The following is a 16,236-nucleotide window of genomic DNA, read 5'->3' on the forward strand; positions in this document are numbered from 1 at the left end:
GCGAGCAAAGCAGCAAATTCAGAGGACGTTTCCCAGGAGGTGAACAAAACACAGCTTCCCCATTCCATTAACTGTGACAGAGGTTAGAGCTACCCAGTCTAAACCTCTGTCTGTCAGGTTGCCTCTTGTCTGATACTTGGATTGTAAGCACCGGGCTGTCTTTTGTTCAGAGTCTGTACAGCACTTGGCACAGTGGGGTTTTGGGCCAGGACTAAGGCTCCCAGGTGCTATTGCAATACAAACAAATTATAACAACAATAAACTTTGGCAGGACAATATTTCCACTTAACTATCCAGGCTGCTAAGTCCCCCAGTAAGGTCCCAGGACAGGGTCTCACTGAGCACCCAGAGCATGGGCATAGTTTGTGGAAGGGGGTAAGGGGGCTTTGTCCCCCAAACAGGGCCAGACTTATGGGTGGGCATTGTGGGCAACCATCCAAGGTGTCATGGTCAGGAGGCGAGGCTCAGTGCATTTAATTTAATGCACCAGGACAGGCCCCTGCCAGCTGGGGAACTGGCTTCAGTGTGTCCGAAACGTCCCATGTTGTGTTTGTGTTTGTGTAGTGTGTGCATGTGCGTGTGTGTGTATACACAGAAACACATGTCGCTGGGTCAGCCCCTCTCAGATTCCTAGCATTTTATGTGCCCTCACAGACAGCAACATGGACATACAAACACGGGCATATGTGTGTAGACATACGCACAGTTCCACTCACTCAGCTTGTTCTGGCATGATAAGCTACACCCACATAACCAAAGGGAAATGGAGACTGAGCCCTCAGGGTCCCTGTTCGAGACCTGAACAAACATCGGGGCAGGCACCTGGCCCCATGGGCCAGTGGTAACCCCATTGTGGGCCCAGCACTGCAAGCCTTGGGTATGCGTGGAATTCCCCCCCACCCACCACAGCCCCGCTGGATGGGCTGGTGCTGCCCCCGCAAATATAGAAGTCACACTGTGCCTATGGCCCAGAAGGAAATCCCCAGAAGCTTTAGTACCTACAGAAGGGAAAAGGAACCACAAAGATCCCAGGGGAATATTTTTACAGCTCTGTTATTCTATGGAGCAGCCATCAAACTGAACCAAACAGAGTTGGTTTGTGGATTCAGGGAGTGTTAACAATCACCTCTGCCCTTTTACACCTGGCTCAGGGCTTGCCCCATTAGCTTGGCTGAAGGTACAAAAGGAAAAGCCAAGCCGAATGTAAAATCGAAGAAAGAAGCAGATCTCATTAATCCCGAGCCAGCCAAGCAGGAGGCAGAATAATCCTCTCAGGGGTTCAGGGCCTCTACCCTGCTCTCCACTTGAAGTTCAAAGTTAGTCTTCGCTGGGCTATGCAAAGCAAGATGGGTATGATCCAGGAAGAGCGTTTCTGCAGCTAAAATGGTGAGAGATGTGCTAGAAGGCACTTGAAGAGTTAATACTAGGCCTCACCATCCCCAGAAGCAGTGCTGACTTCCTGTCTCACATCTACATAATTACAACACCACTTCTGTCTGTAGCCGCACAGGCCTCTTTGTACTCCTTGCTCCTGCCTGCCTCACAATGGGACACCCTCATCTTCCAGTTCAACCCCTTGGCCACTTTCCGAAGTTACTCTTTTGCACTTGTGCTCTGACTCCCTTAGCTCTCCTTACATCCCCTCGACAGAGCTCTAAGGCTGTCTAACCTAGTATAACTTGCATGCCAAAGAACTGGTAGAAGATGGAAGATGGTCTATGTGGAAGTAGGGTGACTTTACTGTACATCTTCCTACACTCTCTTCTGGCTCCTTGCCTTGCAAATTACTCCGGATTAGGCTAGTGTAGACATTGTTGGAGGGGGCACACCGGCAGGTTGCTCTATGGGAGGGTACTTGGTGGAAGGGTTTGTTTACACATCACCTCTGAATCTGGCCCTATGAATCCAAGGGAACCTCAAGGCCAGATTGGCCAAGCAGTACATCTGAAGGGAAGCTAAGTTAGCGAAACATGCATACCGAGAGGACGGGAAGAAAGTGCAAATTACAGTAACTCTCTTCATCACTCACCCTCATCTCGGAATTTGGCTCCGCATATTCATTCTCCAAACACTCTGAATTCCCTGATGGTGAATCTGCACATCACTCAGGCAACACAACATGCATTTCATTAAACAAGTTAATTTCTTGTCTGGTCCTCTGGGGACATCAAAGCCTCGTGTGCCAAAGCCCACTGAAACATGTGGGGAAGGCTCAGGAGAAGCTAATCCTCAGAGTCTAAGTGCAGAGCTCCCCACCCCCTCGTCCTTGGGGAGCTGGGATGCCAGCAGCTTCACTGACAAAGAGAAACATTCCCATTACTATAAATCAGGGGTGGCCAACCTATGGCTCCGGAGCCACTCTTCAGAAGTTAATATGCAGCTCCTTGTATAGGCTCCGACTCCGGGGCTGGAGCTACACGCGCCAACTTTCCAATGGGCCGGGGGGTTCTCACTGCTCAACCCCTGGCTCTGCCACTGACCCTGCCCCCACTCCACCCCTTCCTCACCCCCTCCTCTGAGCCTGCTATGCCCTCACTCCTCCCTCCACACCCCCCCAGAGCCTCCCGCACGCCACGAAACAGCTGATCAGGAGGTGCAGGGAGGGAGGGGGAGGCGCTGATTGGCGGGGCTGCCGTGGGCGGAGGTGCTGGGAGCCAGGAGCTGATGGGGGGCTGCTGATGCATTACTGTGGCTCTTTGGCAAGGTACATTGGTAAATTCTGGCTCCTTCTCAGGCTCAGGTTGGCCACCCCTGCTATAAATCATCCGTGACCTCACCACTAACCAAGTAGCAGCACATGGAGTAATTTTCCAAACAGCTCTCAGACGCTAACAACTTTCAGCTACTCGTGAGCTCACCAACACTTGAATTGTCATCCAGAGGTGTATGGCTTGGTATGACAACCTCCTGCCCCAGCTGGCCCCCTCAGATGTTGGTAAATCCTGCTTGGCCAGGGAAGAGATTAATTTTTTCTCCTGGTAGAATGTTCCACTCTGGTATGGATGTCTCTGTTCAAAACAAATGAGCATATACTAATTCTGGGGGCATCACCAGCTGAGCAAATAAATAGCTGCATATTGGATCTGCGCACCCCTCAGACGAGGGGCAAAGCTTGACTGTCAGGTATCACATACATTCAGAGACACTGCAGGTAGGATCTTTAATATTACACCCCTCTCTCCTTGTTTATGCAAGGAGTAACATCCCACATTAATCCTGGTACTCTGGAAATTGAAGGCCACTTGAGTAGCTAACATGAAATACCTTGGCACTCACTTGTGAGGTACGCACCATTCCCTCCTTTACAGAGCAGCTGAATGTGGTCTATGCCCTGCCCCCATGGACAGCATGGGGCTCCAAAGCCCTTGCAAAATGTACCCTAACCTGCCAAGCCTTCTGTTCTACCTCTGCCCTGGATAGATACTGCCATCTGTGGAACAGGCCTAATGGGCTTCTGCGTTAATCACCTGGGGAAAGCAGTGGGTGTCGCTGCTTTTTCCACTTCCATGAACACAGGCCCTTCCACAGATGGCCCAGTATGATAACTGTGGTCTGGCTCCAGCCACTGACATCAGTTCCCTAACCCATCCCCCCTCCCTAAAGCACATTGGTACATAATATCAGCCATATGACTCTCACAAATAACACAGCACGCCGATTTGCTTACAAACAAATGCCCTTATTAAGAGAAGAATCCTACACATATTTGTAACCCCCTACAAGAGAGCTATGGAGCAGCATAATGATTTCTTAGCAGTGTCTACGATGTGAGCTTTATGTCTCGTTTCTTCTCCTTCTGAGGGTTGTGTCTATACACACAGCACAATCTCTATTTGCTACGAACATCAGACCTTCGAAAAAATGCTTTCTACAAAATACATGTGCAAATCTATCATACCACATAGGCCAGGTTCTTTATTCCAGCTGAGTCCCACTGTGTGCAGCGTGCGGTGAGGGGCATCAGGGAATCACAACTCTCTGATTCTTTGCCTGGCTCTGCCTAAATCCCAATGCAGGTTAAAGCAACCTGGGGGGCTCCTCTAACCTGCACCCACTGGAAACAGTCTCCAAAGAGCTGTCTGACAGCTGACAACAGCTGGAACCCGCAAAGGGTGACCAGACATCCTGGTATTATTGGGACAGTCCCGATTTTAACCCATTTGTCCCGCGTCCCGACCACACATCAGTCGGGATGCCCTTTGTCCCGGTATTGGGGACAGATCGCTCACCATCATTGCCAAAGTCCCAGGGCTGGCGTGGCGGTGCTTTCTGGGGCAGCCCCCGGTGGCACACGCGCCTGCCCGCCGGCAGGAGCCTGCAGTGCGGGCGGCCCCTGGGCGCAGAGGCGGAGGAGGTCTCCACGTGCTGCACCAGCTCCCTCCTGCCCAATCAGAGCTGCAGGGGCGGGGCTTGCAGGTGCCAGCTGTGGGCAGAGAGCCCTCCGCCACCCCACCCCACCTGACCCTAGGAGCCAGAGGGATCTGCCAGATGCTTCCTGGGAGCCGCCCCACGTAAGCACCACTGGGACTCCCCACCTTGCCCCCCGGCAGGTCCCTCTCGCTCTTAGGGTCATGGCAGTGGGGCAGGGGGCTCTCTGTGCACTGCCGGCACCTGCAAGCCCCGCTCCGCGGCTCCAGCAGCTCCCATTGGTGTTTTTCCCGGTCAATGGGAGCCACGGAGCTCGCAGTTGTGGTGGGTGCAGCACGTGGAGACCCCTCGGCCGCCCCTGATCCCAGGAGCCAGAGGGACCTGCCAGATCCTTCCCAGGAGCTGCCCCAGGTAGGCACTGCCAGGACCCCCCACCCCTAGCAGGTCCCTCTGGCTCTTAGGGTCGGGGTAGGGGGCTCTGCGGGCTGCTCCCACCTGCAAGCCACACTCAACGGCTCTGGCAGCTCCCAGTGGTGTTTTTCCCGGCCAATGGGAGCCACAGAGTTCCTGCTTGTGGCGGGTGCAGCATGTGAAGCATCTGGAGACCTCCCTCGCCGCTCTGACCCTAGGAGCCAGAGATCTCCCAGCAGGGCTTGTGATTACGGCCAGGGAAGGGGGCATGGTGTGATGGAGTGAGTGTCTGGGAGGTGTGTGTGGGGTGCTGGGCTGTGAGGGTGTGGAGGGTGCTGGGCAGTGGGGGAGGTTTGTGTGTTTTGGGGTGCTAGGCAGTGGGGGCCTGTTGGGGGGTGCTGGGCAGTGGGGGAGATCTTTGCGTGTCAGGGCACTGGGCAGTGGGGGTCTGTGTGGGGCATTGTTTAGTTGTGATGCTGGGGCTGTGGGAAAGGGCACTGGGAGGGAGGGAGGAGAAATCTGTACCCCTGGCCCCGCAGCTTCTGCTGGGGGCTAGAGCTGGGGCCATGAGTCCTTGCTCCGTGGCTTGTGGTGCGGGCTGCAGCAGGGGCCATATACCCCTCTTGCAGCTTCCTAGGGCTGTGTGCCCCCTCTCATGGCTGATCGGGGCTGTGCACCTGTGGCTCTCTTCCCACCCCCGCTCGCCCAGTGTGTCCTTGCGATCTGGTCACCCTAAACCCGCACACCCCTCCCATCCTCATCAAGGCCCCTAACACCAAGGCTGGAGTGGCACCTTAGGGGCCAGTGACATCAGCTTTATGTTATATGAAAACTCCCCCGCACGGGACAGTGGCCCCCATGCACTACCAGTGTGATTTCAAAGGGCCAGAAATGTAAAGCAAATCTGGTTCTAAATATCCATACATATCCATTCCTACAAAAAAATCTACATGAAGAGAATGTGAACACTGCAAGCTTAAAGAACTGGAGTACTTGTGGCACCTTAGAGACTAACCAATTTATTAGAGCATAAGCTTTCGTGGGCTACAGCCCACTTCGTCGGATGCATAGAACGGAACAATGCTTAATACACCCAAGTCAGGCAATGGCAGTGTGACTCTTTGCACACGCGCTCCCCTTCCTGTGAACCCACGTAGGCTGGGACACAATTTGGGTACCCAAGTCCGCATGCACAGCTTAAACACTCATGCTGGAAACACTGGCGCTATCCATGTGCCCTTCTGCATTTTTAAGAGACCATAAAAACAAGCCACATCGGATTGCCACATTGCACCCCCCATACACAGAAGGTAACACCAGCTATGAAACACTTATCCTACAGATGGAAAATATATATTCTTGCTGCATGGATGAGTGAGTTTAGCCCCTTATTTTATGCTCTTGTTCCTGCTCTCGGGCTCTGAAGGTGGTGCCTCTTAGGGAATTCACTGAACCGCAAACTCCCGGCTCTGGGAAGCTGTCTTTCCCTTCCAGCAGGAGATGTTTATGGTCCAGCACTGCCTTTGTTTACCCAGCACATTTAATCCTTCATTTTTTATCTTTCCACATCCGCTCAGAGAAGATGTTAATTTTCTGAAATTAAACACTTAGCTTGATTGCTGTTTTGTTAATTGCTGCATTCGCAACCCCCCTTGGTGCTCCTGCCTGTTTAACATGGAGAATGCTGTGAAAATGATCAGCACCAAATTGGTGCTCAGGTGGTTGGATGGCAGCTCCTAAGCCTCTCCATGCCTACTTGTTCCGATGCAGCGACCAGCCTTGATCCAGCCAAGCAGAAGCACTGGACCACACTAGAGAAGGGCAAATCTTTCAACAGCCATGACAGGTGCAGGGTTACAGAAAGAACCAGGAAAACTGTTCTCCTCTTTTACTAGTTTTGGGATGCACTTGGAAGTGGGGGACTGAGAGTGTAGGCTAGAGGCCAAGAAGGTGTGATGCAAGCTTCCCTGAAGCTTGCCAATACTCCATACGCTTGAGTACTCCTTGCTATTCTAGGCTCAGTTCTCTCTTCGGCATTGGCTGCAAAATGTGCCAGACTCCTTGGTGAGTTTCTAAAGTTCAGAAATAGCTATTCAGGTTAGGATGATCTCACAAAACTTATTTCACTTTTTACCTGCAATGAATTTGAGGCTAGGCCAGCAGGATCTTAGGCTGTAAGAAGAGAGATTACTGGCAAGACAAAGGAAATGCAGATGCCATTATCCTTGCCCCTTCTGAGCATGGCATTCCATAAGAATGTGCACACTTTGTAGAAATTCATGGAAGTGGGGTTAGACAAACAGAGGGCAGGCAGGTCTTTGCTCCGGTGATAGGCTGAAGTGCTCAAGGGCAGAGTTTTCAAAAGAGCTCAGCGTGGGCCTTGCTCTGCTCTCACTCAGGTGAATGGCAAAACACCCACCAGCTTCAACAGCAGGAGAGGTAGGCCAGTGCTGGGCCCTTTTGAATGTTCTACCCTAAATCAATCCAGTTTGGAAAGCGGAAAGCTTTGGGGAGAGAGAAATCTTCTTTCAGGGCATACCAAAACCAGGTCTTGGAGAAGGCACTGTTTGAACTAGGCAGCACCAGGAAACCAGGTAGATATTCCTGGACAGTGAAAAATATCATAACATAAAGATTGTAGGTTAAACACCTCGGAGATCCTTCCCCACCACCCCCCAGGTAGGACATCAGCATGTTAGCATCTTTCACTCCAAGATGCACTAGTAAAACCCACCATCATTTAGGTTCAAGGAGCAATGGAGAGTTACTTGAACACCCAGTCATATCTCAGGTTGGCGATGAGATCCACAGTTGTCTGAGGGTAACTCTTTTTCACATAAAAAGAAAAGGAGTACTTGTGGCACCTTAGAGACTAACCAATTTATTTGAGCATAAGCTTTCGTGAGCTACAGCTCACTTCATCGGATGCATGAAGTGAGCTGTAGCTCACGAAAGCTTATGCTCAAATAAATTGGTTAGTCTCTAAGGTGCCACAAGTACTCCTTTTCTTTTTGCGAATACAGACTAACACGGCTGTTACTCTGAAATCTTTTTCACATGCTGATCACCATATTTGGGCGTGGGAAGCAATTTCTCGCCCCCAGGGTGCAATGGCAGGGACCAGGCAGAAGTTGCCTTCCCTGCAAGCACGAGGGCCAGGTCAGCAAGTCCCCTTTGGTCAATTTCATAATAGTGCATCAGGCATGTACTGCCCCTTCTGCCCTCTCTGTGTCCAGTGCTCTCCTTGGGGGGGGGGCGGGGCGGGGCGAGCCCCTGCTCCAGGCTGTGCCTAAATGCCACTTTTGAGCCTGAATTACATAGACATGTGTGCAGACTGGAGGGCGTCTTCCTGAGTGACTCTTGCACAAGTCACAGTATGTGATATGGAAACTCCTTCCCTCACATGGGTGTCCAGCTCAAGGGTCATGCAAGTCCGACAGCTGGTGCCCAGCTCCTGAAGTCAGAAGAAGAGCCATCATGTCACAGAGAGTAAGAGTACTTTTTGCAAAAGCGCCTGCATGACTTAGGAACCTAAGTCCCACTGAAAACCCAAAAGACTTGAGGCCGCTAAGTCATGGTGCCGCTTCTGAAAAAATTTACCCTCACTCACTTCCCTCTATCCAGATTTAAACTCAGGCACTGGAGTCAATTATTTCTCTGAGAAGTAGAGCTTATCCCAGGGAATGGAGGAGCAAAGCATGAAAGCTGCTTCAGCCTCCTTGCTGAGAGAAGGCAGCAGAAAATGTAATAACAAAGTACTCTAGTTTGCCCTCCCTTGCACTCTGGCAGCCCTATTAGCTTCAATGGGGTTGGCTAGGTAGGTGTAACTCAAGGCAGATTTTGGTTCAGAAAGGAAATGTCTCGGAAATTCTTTCTTATTCTTTTTCTCTTTTTCCTATCTCTTCTTTTTCCCCATTCCCTGCTGCTATCTTTTTCCTTCTCTCCTTTTAATTGTACTGCCTTTTCTCCTTTCTCTTTTTCTCCCTCTGATAGGTCAGTCTATTTAGCTCCTTCATCTCTACCTCTGTTGCAGCTAGTGCTATGGTTTGGGGCTGTCCTTGGACATCTCCCTCTTGTGCAGACTAGAAGAATCACAAAGGAAGACTGTAGACAACAAGCACTATGGGCCCTCAGAAACTTTAAAGACACTTGAAAATAAGGCTCTGCATGAGTAAGTATTGGAGAAGATAGACAATGTGCGGCTGAATATTTGGATGGGAGATGGATGGACAGAAGGACAGATGGGTGGATAGCGATTATAGGAGAAAGAGGGGACAGATTGATGGAAAGATGTATTTATGGGTGAATGGGCAGATAGATGGTTAAGATAAATGTACAGATCTGGATGGTCTGATGGACTGGAGAAAGGGATTCAATTTGTTTCTATTAGAAAGATGTAACTGGTCTCGCTGAAGTGAATTGATGACACATACTAGACAAATCCACAGCATAACATTTCTTCTGTCATTTCCCCGCATTTGGAGTCCATTTCCTTCTGTCTCCTATGCACAGGTTTAAGAGAACCACAGGCAGCTTTTGAACACAGACATTTTCATTGACAGTTTGCAGACATAACTGACTGTAATAACATAGCTTTTGTTATTTTCTGTCTAGGTGATAATACATCCAGTTTAGGAGTATACTGTGCTCTTAGGTCAGTAACAAAAAGAGGACCCACTAAAATAAAATCTTAACCATCACTGACTGATTTGCTACAGAAGCTGCACAATCATTCTGCTTGTGCATTCCCATTAGCTTCTTTTTATCCATCCCCTCTCCTCAGCACTCCAGTCGCAGCCTGCTTAAACAATTCCAGAATGTTAAAACCTGCTGTGTAGCAGCCAAATATTTATTTCATGTTTGTGGTCCCTCAAATATTGATACCACCCTAATGCATCGAAACCTAATGCATTTCAATTAGGTTAGTACGGAGGCCTTCCCAATAGATTAGACATATTTCCATGTTAATATACAGGCTCTGCAATAGAAATAGAGAGGGAGGGAGAAAGAGATGGATGAATAATAGCGTGAGTGACAGGCAGAGACAAAAAGAACTATATGAAAGAATAGCTGGAAAAATAACAAAAGCACGGAGGAAAAGTTCCAGGCGTGAGGGGGTGGATGGACAAATCAGTGTTTTGGACTATGTAAGTCTTGGACAACAGAGTTCCGTGGTTCCTGCTTGCTTACATCAGGGCTAACGTTGGCCCCTCGAGTAGCCTGACTTTGAGCATGGATGGATGAGCAGATGGTCAGGTGGGTGAACCGCAGAATGGATGGAGGAGAGGGCAGGAAGAATAGCTAAAAGGCCGAGATACATGCGGCAGGTTTGACTGCACATGGTTAAAGAGAGAGAAGTGACAGCCAGGCACAAACATAACATGACAGTCTGACAGAATTGTTATTCCCAGGAGCTGGGATACTAAAATATTTACGCCAGGTTTCTGCCTTGCACGCTCCCAGGGGTGCGCAGCTAACAAAGGCTGCCCGTGTTACATGTTCAACACAAAGCAGAAATTACCATCGCCTTTCTGTTCCCAAACCAAACAGATTTCCATTACCGTTGTCTAGTGTTTCCTTCCTTGCACTTAAAGCCAGGGTCACCCACTGCTGGCTGCCCCTCCCTCACCTTCCTTTCAGCCCCCCCATACAGTACATACACACTGCACAGACTGGCCATCTGGCCACCCCAGCTCTCCTGGATCAGTTCTTTTCTTCACCAGCCAGGCCGTTTGCAGCCAAGAGTCCTCTGTTTAAAAACCAATGCCTGGTTCTAACATGAGGAGGGAGAGAAGAAAACAGCCAAAGGGGAGGAAGAGAGGGCAAGCAGGAGAAGGAAAAACGAGATTAATGGCAAAGGAAGGAAAGAGAAAAAGCAGAGCAGCATCAGAAAAGGAGCAGAGGGGAAAAGAGAAAGAAACACAGGAGGAGCAAGTGAAGGGGTTGTGCATTGTGCTTGCCTTCTGATTTTAGCACAGGGATCACTGCTGCGTGTAGCAATCCACTCCACAGAACTGCTCCGACTTCATCCACTTTAGTGATATTGGTCCTGGTGCCCCATACCCACACGTCAGACCTCACCAGCCTGAGCTTCTGGACATGTCCTCATTGGAAGAGTGGGATTTTAATGCTAGTTTCACCCCAGTGTCTGTACCAGCCCCAGAAAACCCCGCCAGGGGACATTAGTGCAAAGCAGCTGCCAGGTCTATTCTACCTAGTGGCCTGCAAGGTTTCAGTACTGACCAAAACGTGGAGGAATCTCTGCAGGAAATGAATATGGTCAATGCAGCTATGGGATACACTGACTGAGTACATCCCTCCATCAGCAGGGCCCCACTGGAGCCCTGACTGCAACTTTCAGCTGCTTCTACCCTAGCGGACCCCTGAGAGCTGGAGAATAATTGTTCCCCTACCTTCCTTCCATGGGGGGCTTGAAAGCCCCCTGGACTGCATGGCCCTGGCTAACACACTGCATTTTAAATTACATCTCCCTGATTGACCAAGCATGAACCAATCCCTGGGTGCTTCTTACTGCATTGTTGGCATTGCCTCTGAAGCTGAGCTCTTGTTTCAATCCCAAATCCACTGTACCTAGTTGTGACACAGCTAATGCAATTCAAGCATTCCATCTTACTGGGTCTCATTTACTCAACACCTTGCAGCAGGGAAGTCAAACTCCCTCTGTAGAGAGGGCTGAATTCTGGGTGTAATTCTGGCCTTTTGGTCAAGATATAACTGTAGGACTCCATACTCCACTCAGTGCCCAGTGGGGCTCCCACCATCAGTGTCAGGTTTGCACCGACATCTGCCCCTTACGTAGGATCGAACATTCAGTCATCAGCGTAGTTCATTATCTGCTCAGTGAGTTATTTTCCCACCCCTGCGTTAGAAGAACCCAGCCCTAATTTCCCTTTCCCCCATTAACGACCCCCCACATGGAACACGGTATGTGCACAGTGCCCCTGTGGGACTCACCAGCTTGGTTTGTGGTGATGTTCACCGACACGTGCTGCGGGGGGAAGGGGCTCTTGCCAGAGACACCATTAACAGCCTGGATCTCAAAGGTATATGGCGTGTGGGCCCAAAGGCTGCTGATGAAGACCCGGGTCTCTGTCAGGCCCAACTGCCCGGGTACAAACTCCACGTTGTCATCGCAGCGGGAGCAGCTGCGGCGGTCAGGCCGGCACTTCTTACAGACAATGTCGTAGGTTACGTCATCACGGCCGCCTGTCTCCCGGGGCGGGTGCCACTCTAGGATAATGGACGTCTCATTGACAATGGAGATAACGTTGCGGGGCCCTGACGGGACACCTGTTGAAAAGCAGGTCAGTTGATAAGGTTCCTGTCAGAAAATGATACAATATTGAGCTTTACTCTATACTGATTGGGGAACCAGGATTGGGGAACATGATAAGATCATAGGGGGCTGATTCAAAGTTCACTGGAGTCAATGGGACTCTTTCCACTGACTTCAACAGGCTTTGGATTAGGCCCACAATAAGGAAAATGCAGCCTTCAAACTGACAGGTGAAGCAACAGAGAGTCACAATCCCTTTCAACAGGCCAGAAATGTGCAGTTAGACAAGGGTACTGCTTTCTTGGTACCAACTTCCTGAGGCTAATAAGGGAATCCAGTAATTGTAGCCATTCACTTCTGGGCTTTCCCAGTGCTGTTCAGTGCTCAACCCCAACCTCACAGGTCCACCCAACTCCGCTGGGAACAGAGAAATTCAGTCACCATGTTTCATACAGTCCCATGCTTTCATAGATTACTGCTTGAGTGGCACCCCATCTGCCTGTGTTGGTACCAATATCTTTACAATGGGAGGGAGGATCCAGACTGGAGGCTTATATCATCTTGAACTCTCTCACACTCTTCCTCCTCTAGAAATCAGGCAGCTGTCATCTTCCAATAGACAACAAAATATAGGACACACAGTACATTGTAAAATAGTTCCTTCTTATGCTAGAGAAAGGATAGATCAATGGTGAGGCTGCTAGCCTAGGGTGCCAGTAATCTGGGTTCAAATTCCTGCTTTACTACAGTATATCCATGGGATTGCTTAGTCTTCTGCATGTTAGCTCCCCACCCGTAAAATAGGGATAAAGTACTGCTGTACCTCACAGGGTGTTGTATGAATAAATACATTAACAAACGTTAGGTGCTCAGCTACTACAGTAATGAGGAGGAATGTATAAATACAATAGCTAGATTATCATAGCTGGAGAAACATGGTGTATATGGAACTTCTGTAAAAGGGCAATGAAAAAAAATCAGAAATGGCAAGTAGTTATTTATGCATCAAGTTGAGAGGGTGGGTATTTCGTGGGGTCCGTGAGGGTCTCTTCTGCATCCAGTTCTATTCAGTGTTTTATTAGCAAGGTGGATGTTGGAATGGAGAATATATTGATCAGATCTGCAGACAACACCGAGCTGGGAGTGATCACAAATGCTTTGGAGGAAAGGAATTAAATACAGCAATGTTGGCATACATTGAAGGAATCAATAATGTGAGATTCAATGCGGCCAAATACAGAGAGATTCATGTAGGACAGAGTAATCAAATGCACAAATATATAATTGGGGACTGCTGACCAGACAGCTGTGCCATGGAGAAAGATCTGGGGGTTAGTAGGGAGGATAAATGGAATGAGTCAACACTGTGAGGCTGCTGCAGAGAAAGCAAACAGAACAGTGGGTTACATTAAACAAGAGAAGTCATTATTCTGCTCCACTCAGCACTAGGGAAGCTCCAACTGGCCCCCTGTATTCAGATTTTAGCACCGAACTTTAAAAAAGACAGAGACACAATGGAAGGAGTTCAGAGGAGAACAATAACAATGATAAAAGGTTTGACCTAGGTGGTAAGGTTGCAGGAGCTGAGTGCACTCAGTTGTGTGGAAAGAAGTCTGAGGGGAGGCATGCTCACTGTCAACACGTATGCTGGGGAACATTATTAACAAGAGATGGGCCAATTACTCTCATTAGTCATCAAGGACAGAAAAAGCAGGGATGGCATAGCTGCAGCAGGTTAAATATGAGAGGAACGATGTAAGTACAAGAACAGTTCAGTGATCAAATGAGCTGCCAAAGAAGGCTGTGGGCTTAATATCATTGGATGGTTCGCGAACAAACCAACACTACCATGATGATGGAGAGAGACTTTCCAAATTATTCCGTATCTCTTCAGACCTGAATACCCTGCATCGCTCCATGAATGGAGCTAGCTATGATCTGAAACTGGAGGAATAACTCTTGAGTCCCTGGCCCAGTTAGCCTGGAATAGATTTACTTATCAAGAATCAGAGCCGAATCTCGTCAACACTATTACATACGTTTTCTAAGCAGAGAAAGCTGCCCAGTGAGGGAAATCAAATGGCACCAAAAGATGCAGACATGTGCATAGTAAGATTTATGTAGATTAGGTACCTAACTACTAACGATGTCACTGGGAGATAGGTGCCTAATCTGCTGAGCTGCTTTACAAAATCCCACTAGGCATCTATCTGCAGGTGCCTAAATACCTTTAAAACCCTGGCCCTCTGTGCCTAACTCCCCTGTCTGTACAAGGTGGCAATGGTACTTCTCTACCTCACAGGGGAGTTGTGTGGATAAATGCACTATTGACTCTGAGGGCTCGGATACTGGGGTGATGGGACCAGAGTAGAACCTTGAGCAGATGGATTGTGCAAGTAAGCCATTTCTACAAGTACAATCACAAAATGAGCTGTCAAGGCCAGTTAGTTCCTTTTGGACACCTCTTCTGTGGAACACTCTGACCTGCCCAGTGGAAACAGGGAGTATTAACTAGATCTGGGCTTCCCGTAAGCTCGCTCTAAGAGAGTAAATCCAAACAATTTAACGGAAACTGTCACCAACAACAACTTACCACTCCTGAAACCCTTGAGGGGGTGTCAGCTGTTCTCCCCCACTCCTGATACCCCATTTCTCTGCTCTCTCCCTCTTCCCCCCTTAATCACACTGAGACAGGCACTCAGGGAGTCTCTCTGACCTGTTGCCAAGATTACAGCAGATGAAAGCATTTTGTTGAAAGGACTAGAAAAATGCCGTCCTTACAAAAACCCATTTTGTTTAATTTTTCCTTCAGCGCAGTAAATGTATTTTCCAGGAATTGTCTGGCAATGAGGCTTGCTTGTGTGCTCAGTGGAAAGGGATTGCATGAACTTTCAAGGTGTGGCAGCAGAGGGGCCACGCTAACATGATACAGCAATGTGTTACAAGTTAGCTAGAGTTAGCTAATGTGATTTTGGAGATGACATAACAGGGCAAAAGGGGGAGAAGAGGGAATGAGCAGTAGGAATGAAACTGGAAAGTGGAGCTATCTTGAATAATCAGGATAAGAATCTGTTGGACACCATGGTAAGCAGTTAGTTACTCACAAAAGCCAATATCTTTACCAGGAATCTTAATGAAAGAGCTCTGTCCATATATTAAAGGGACAATACCTTCACAAAGCATATTTTAAATGAATTTAAAGGCTCCAATCCAGCAAAGCACTTCTCTTTAAGCATGTAAGCAGCCCAGTTTACTATGTAGGCACGTGCTTCAGTGTGTTGCCGGATAGGGGTCTACGTGCTGTTGAACTTTGCAAGAGCGACAGCTTCTGAGACTTAGACTTCATCCACAGCCTTCCACTGACTTCAAGGGGCTGTGGCTCAGGTGCTTAAGTCCTTTATTTACGGACAGAACAGGTCTGGCACAGACAGTGGCAGATTCCTCACGTGCTCTACCAATGTGTTGCAAGGCTGAACTGAAGGGGTGGCACACAGTAGTGCTGGTAACAGACTAACCTTGACTTGGTGGCCCCAGCGATCTGACCTGGGTCAGGGTTAAAACAGGTTAAGCCCTGTTAGATAGCACTACTCCTTAACTCCACTGACTTCTGCAATAGGGCCAGATTTTCCTCTAGTGTAACAGCATAGCTCCACCCACTGCAGTGGCACCAGCCCAGCTGAGAATCTGGCCCATCATCTTTAAGGGAGCAGGGAGTTCCATGTCTGCATGTTCGTTCAGTCCTTGGCCTGCTAGCCGAAATCGCCAAAGAAGGTGCCACTTAAAAAGAAATAAACGGACTAAGTTAATTACTTTGAAAAAGTATTACTTTGTGTTATATGTAATATCCTTTTAAAGACTTGGAAATACACATTTCCTTCTCAAATACATTCCAAAAATCATGTCCCTGAGCAAATCTCTGATATTTTACACTCATGGGCCTGATCCATTCTTTAGATTGTAAGCTCTTCAAGGCAGGGACTGTGTCCTCGCTGTGTTTGTCCAGCACCCCGCACAATCGAGCCTGAGCTCTGAGTGTGGCTTTTGGACACTGCCATCATGTAAATATTTACTATTGATAATAATCATAATGATCCTGCTCGCATTAAAAGTCAAAGGGGCAAATTTATACACTGAAGAGTAATAAGTCACCAGGAGCAGAT

The 16,236-nt window shown here is 48.8% G+C and overlaps 1 protein-coding gene across 9 annotated transcripts in view; it reads right to left on the reverse strand.

Moving 5' to 3' along the window:
* EPHB1 (EPH receptor B1) overlaps positions 1-16,236 on the reverse strand; it is a 414,114-nt gene that overhangs the window by 138,448 nt on the left and 259,430 nt on the right. For 7 of the 9 annotated variants that reach the window (XM_048863514.2, XM_048863519.2, XM_048863512.2 and 4 more), the window contains exon 5: positions 11,755-12,090. The exons of 1 other annotated variant lie outside the window; for it this stretch is intronic. In XM_048863514.2, the coding sequence (XP_048719471.1) occupies positions 11,755-12,090 (336 nt within the window). Of the gene's footprint in view, positions 1-2,910; positions 3,009-11,754; positions 12,091-16,236 lie in introns of those variants that run through there. One more of the 9 variants, XM_048863520.2, reaches the window with a different exon arrangement.

This window comes from Caretta caretta, chromosome 9 (assembly GCF_965140235.1).
Source record: "Caretta caretta isolate rCarCar2 chromosome 9, rCarCar1.hap1, whole genome shotgun sequence".
Classification (NCBI taxonomy): domain Eukaryota; kingdom Metazoa; phylum Chordata; order Testudines; family Cheloniidae; genus Caretta; species Caretta caretta.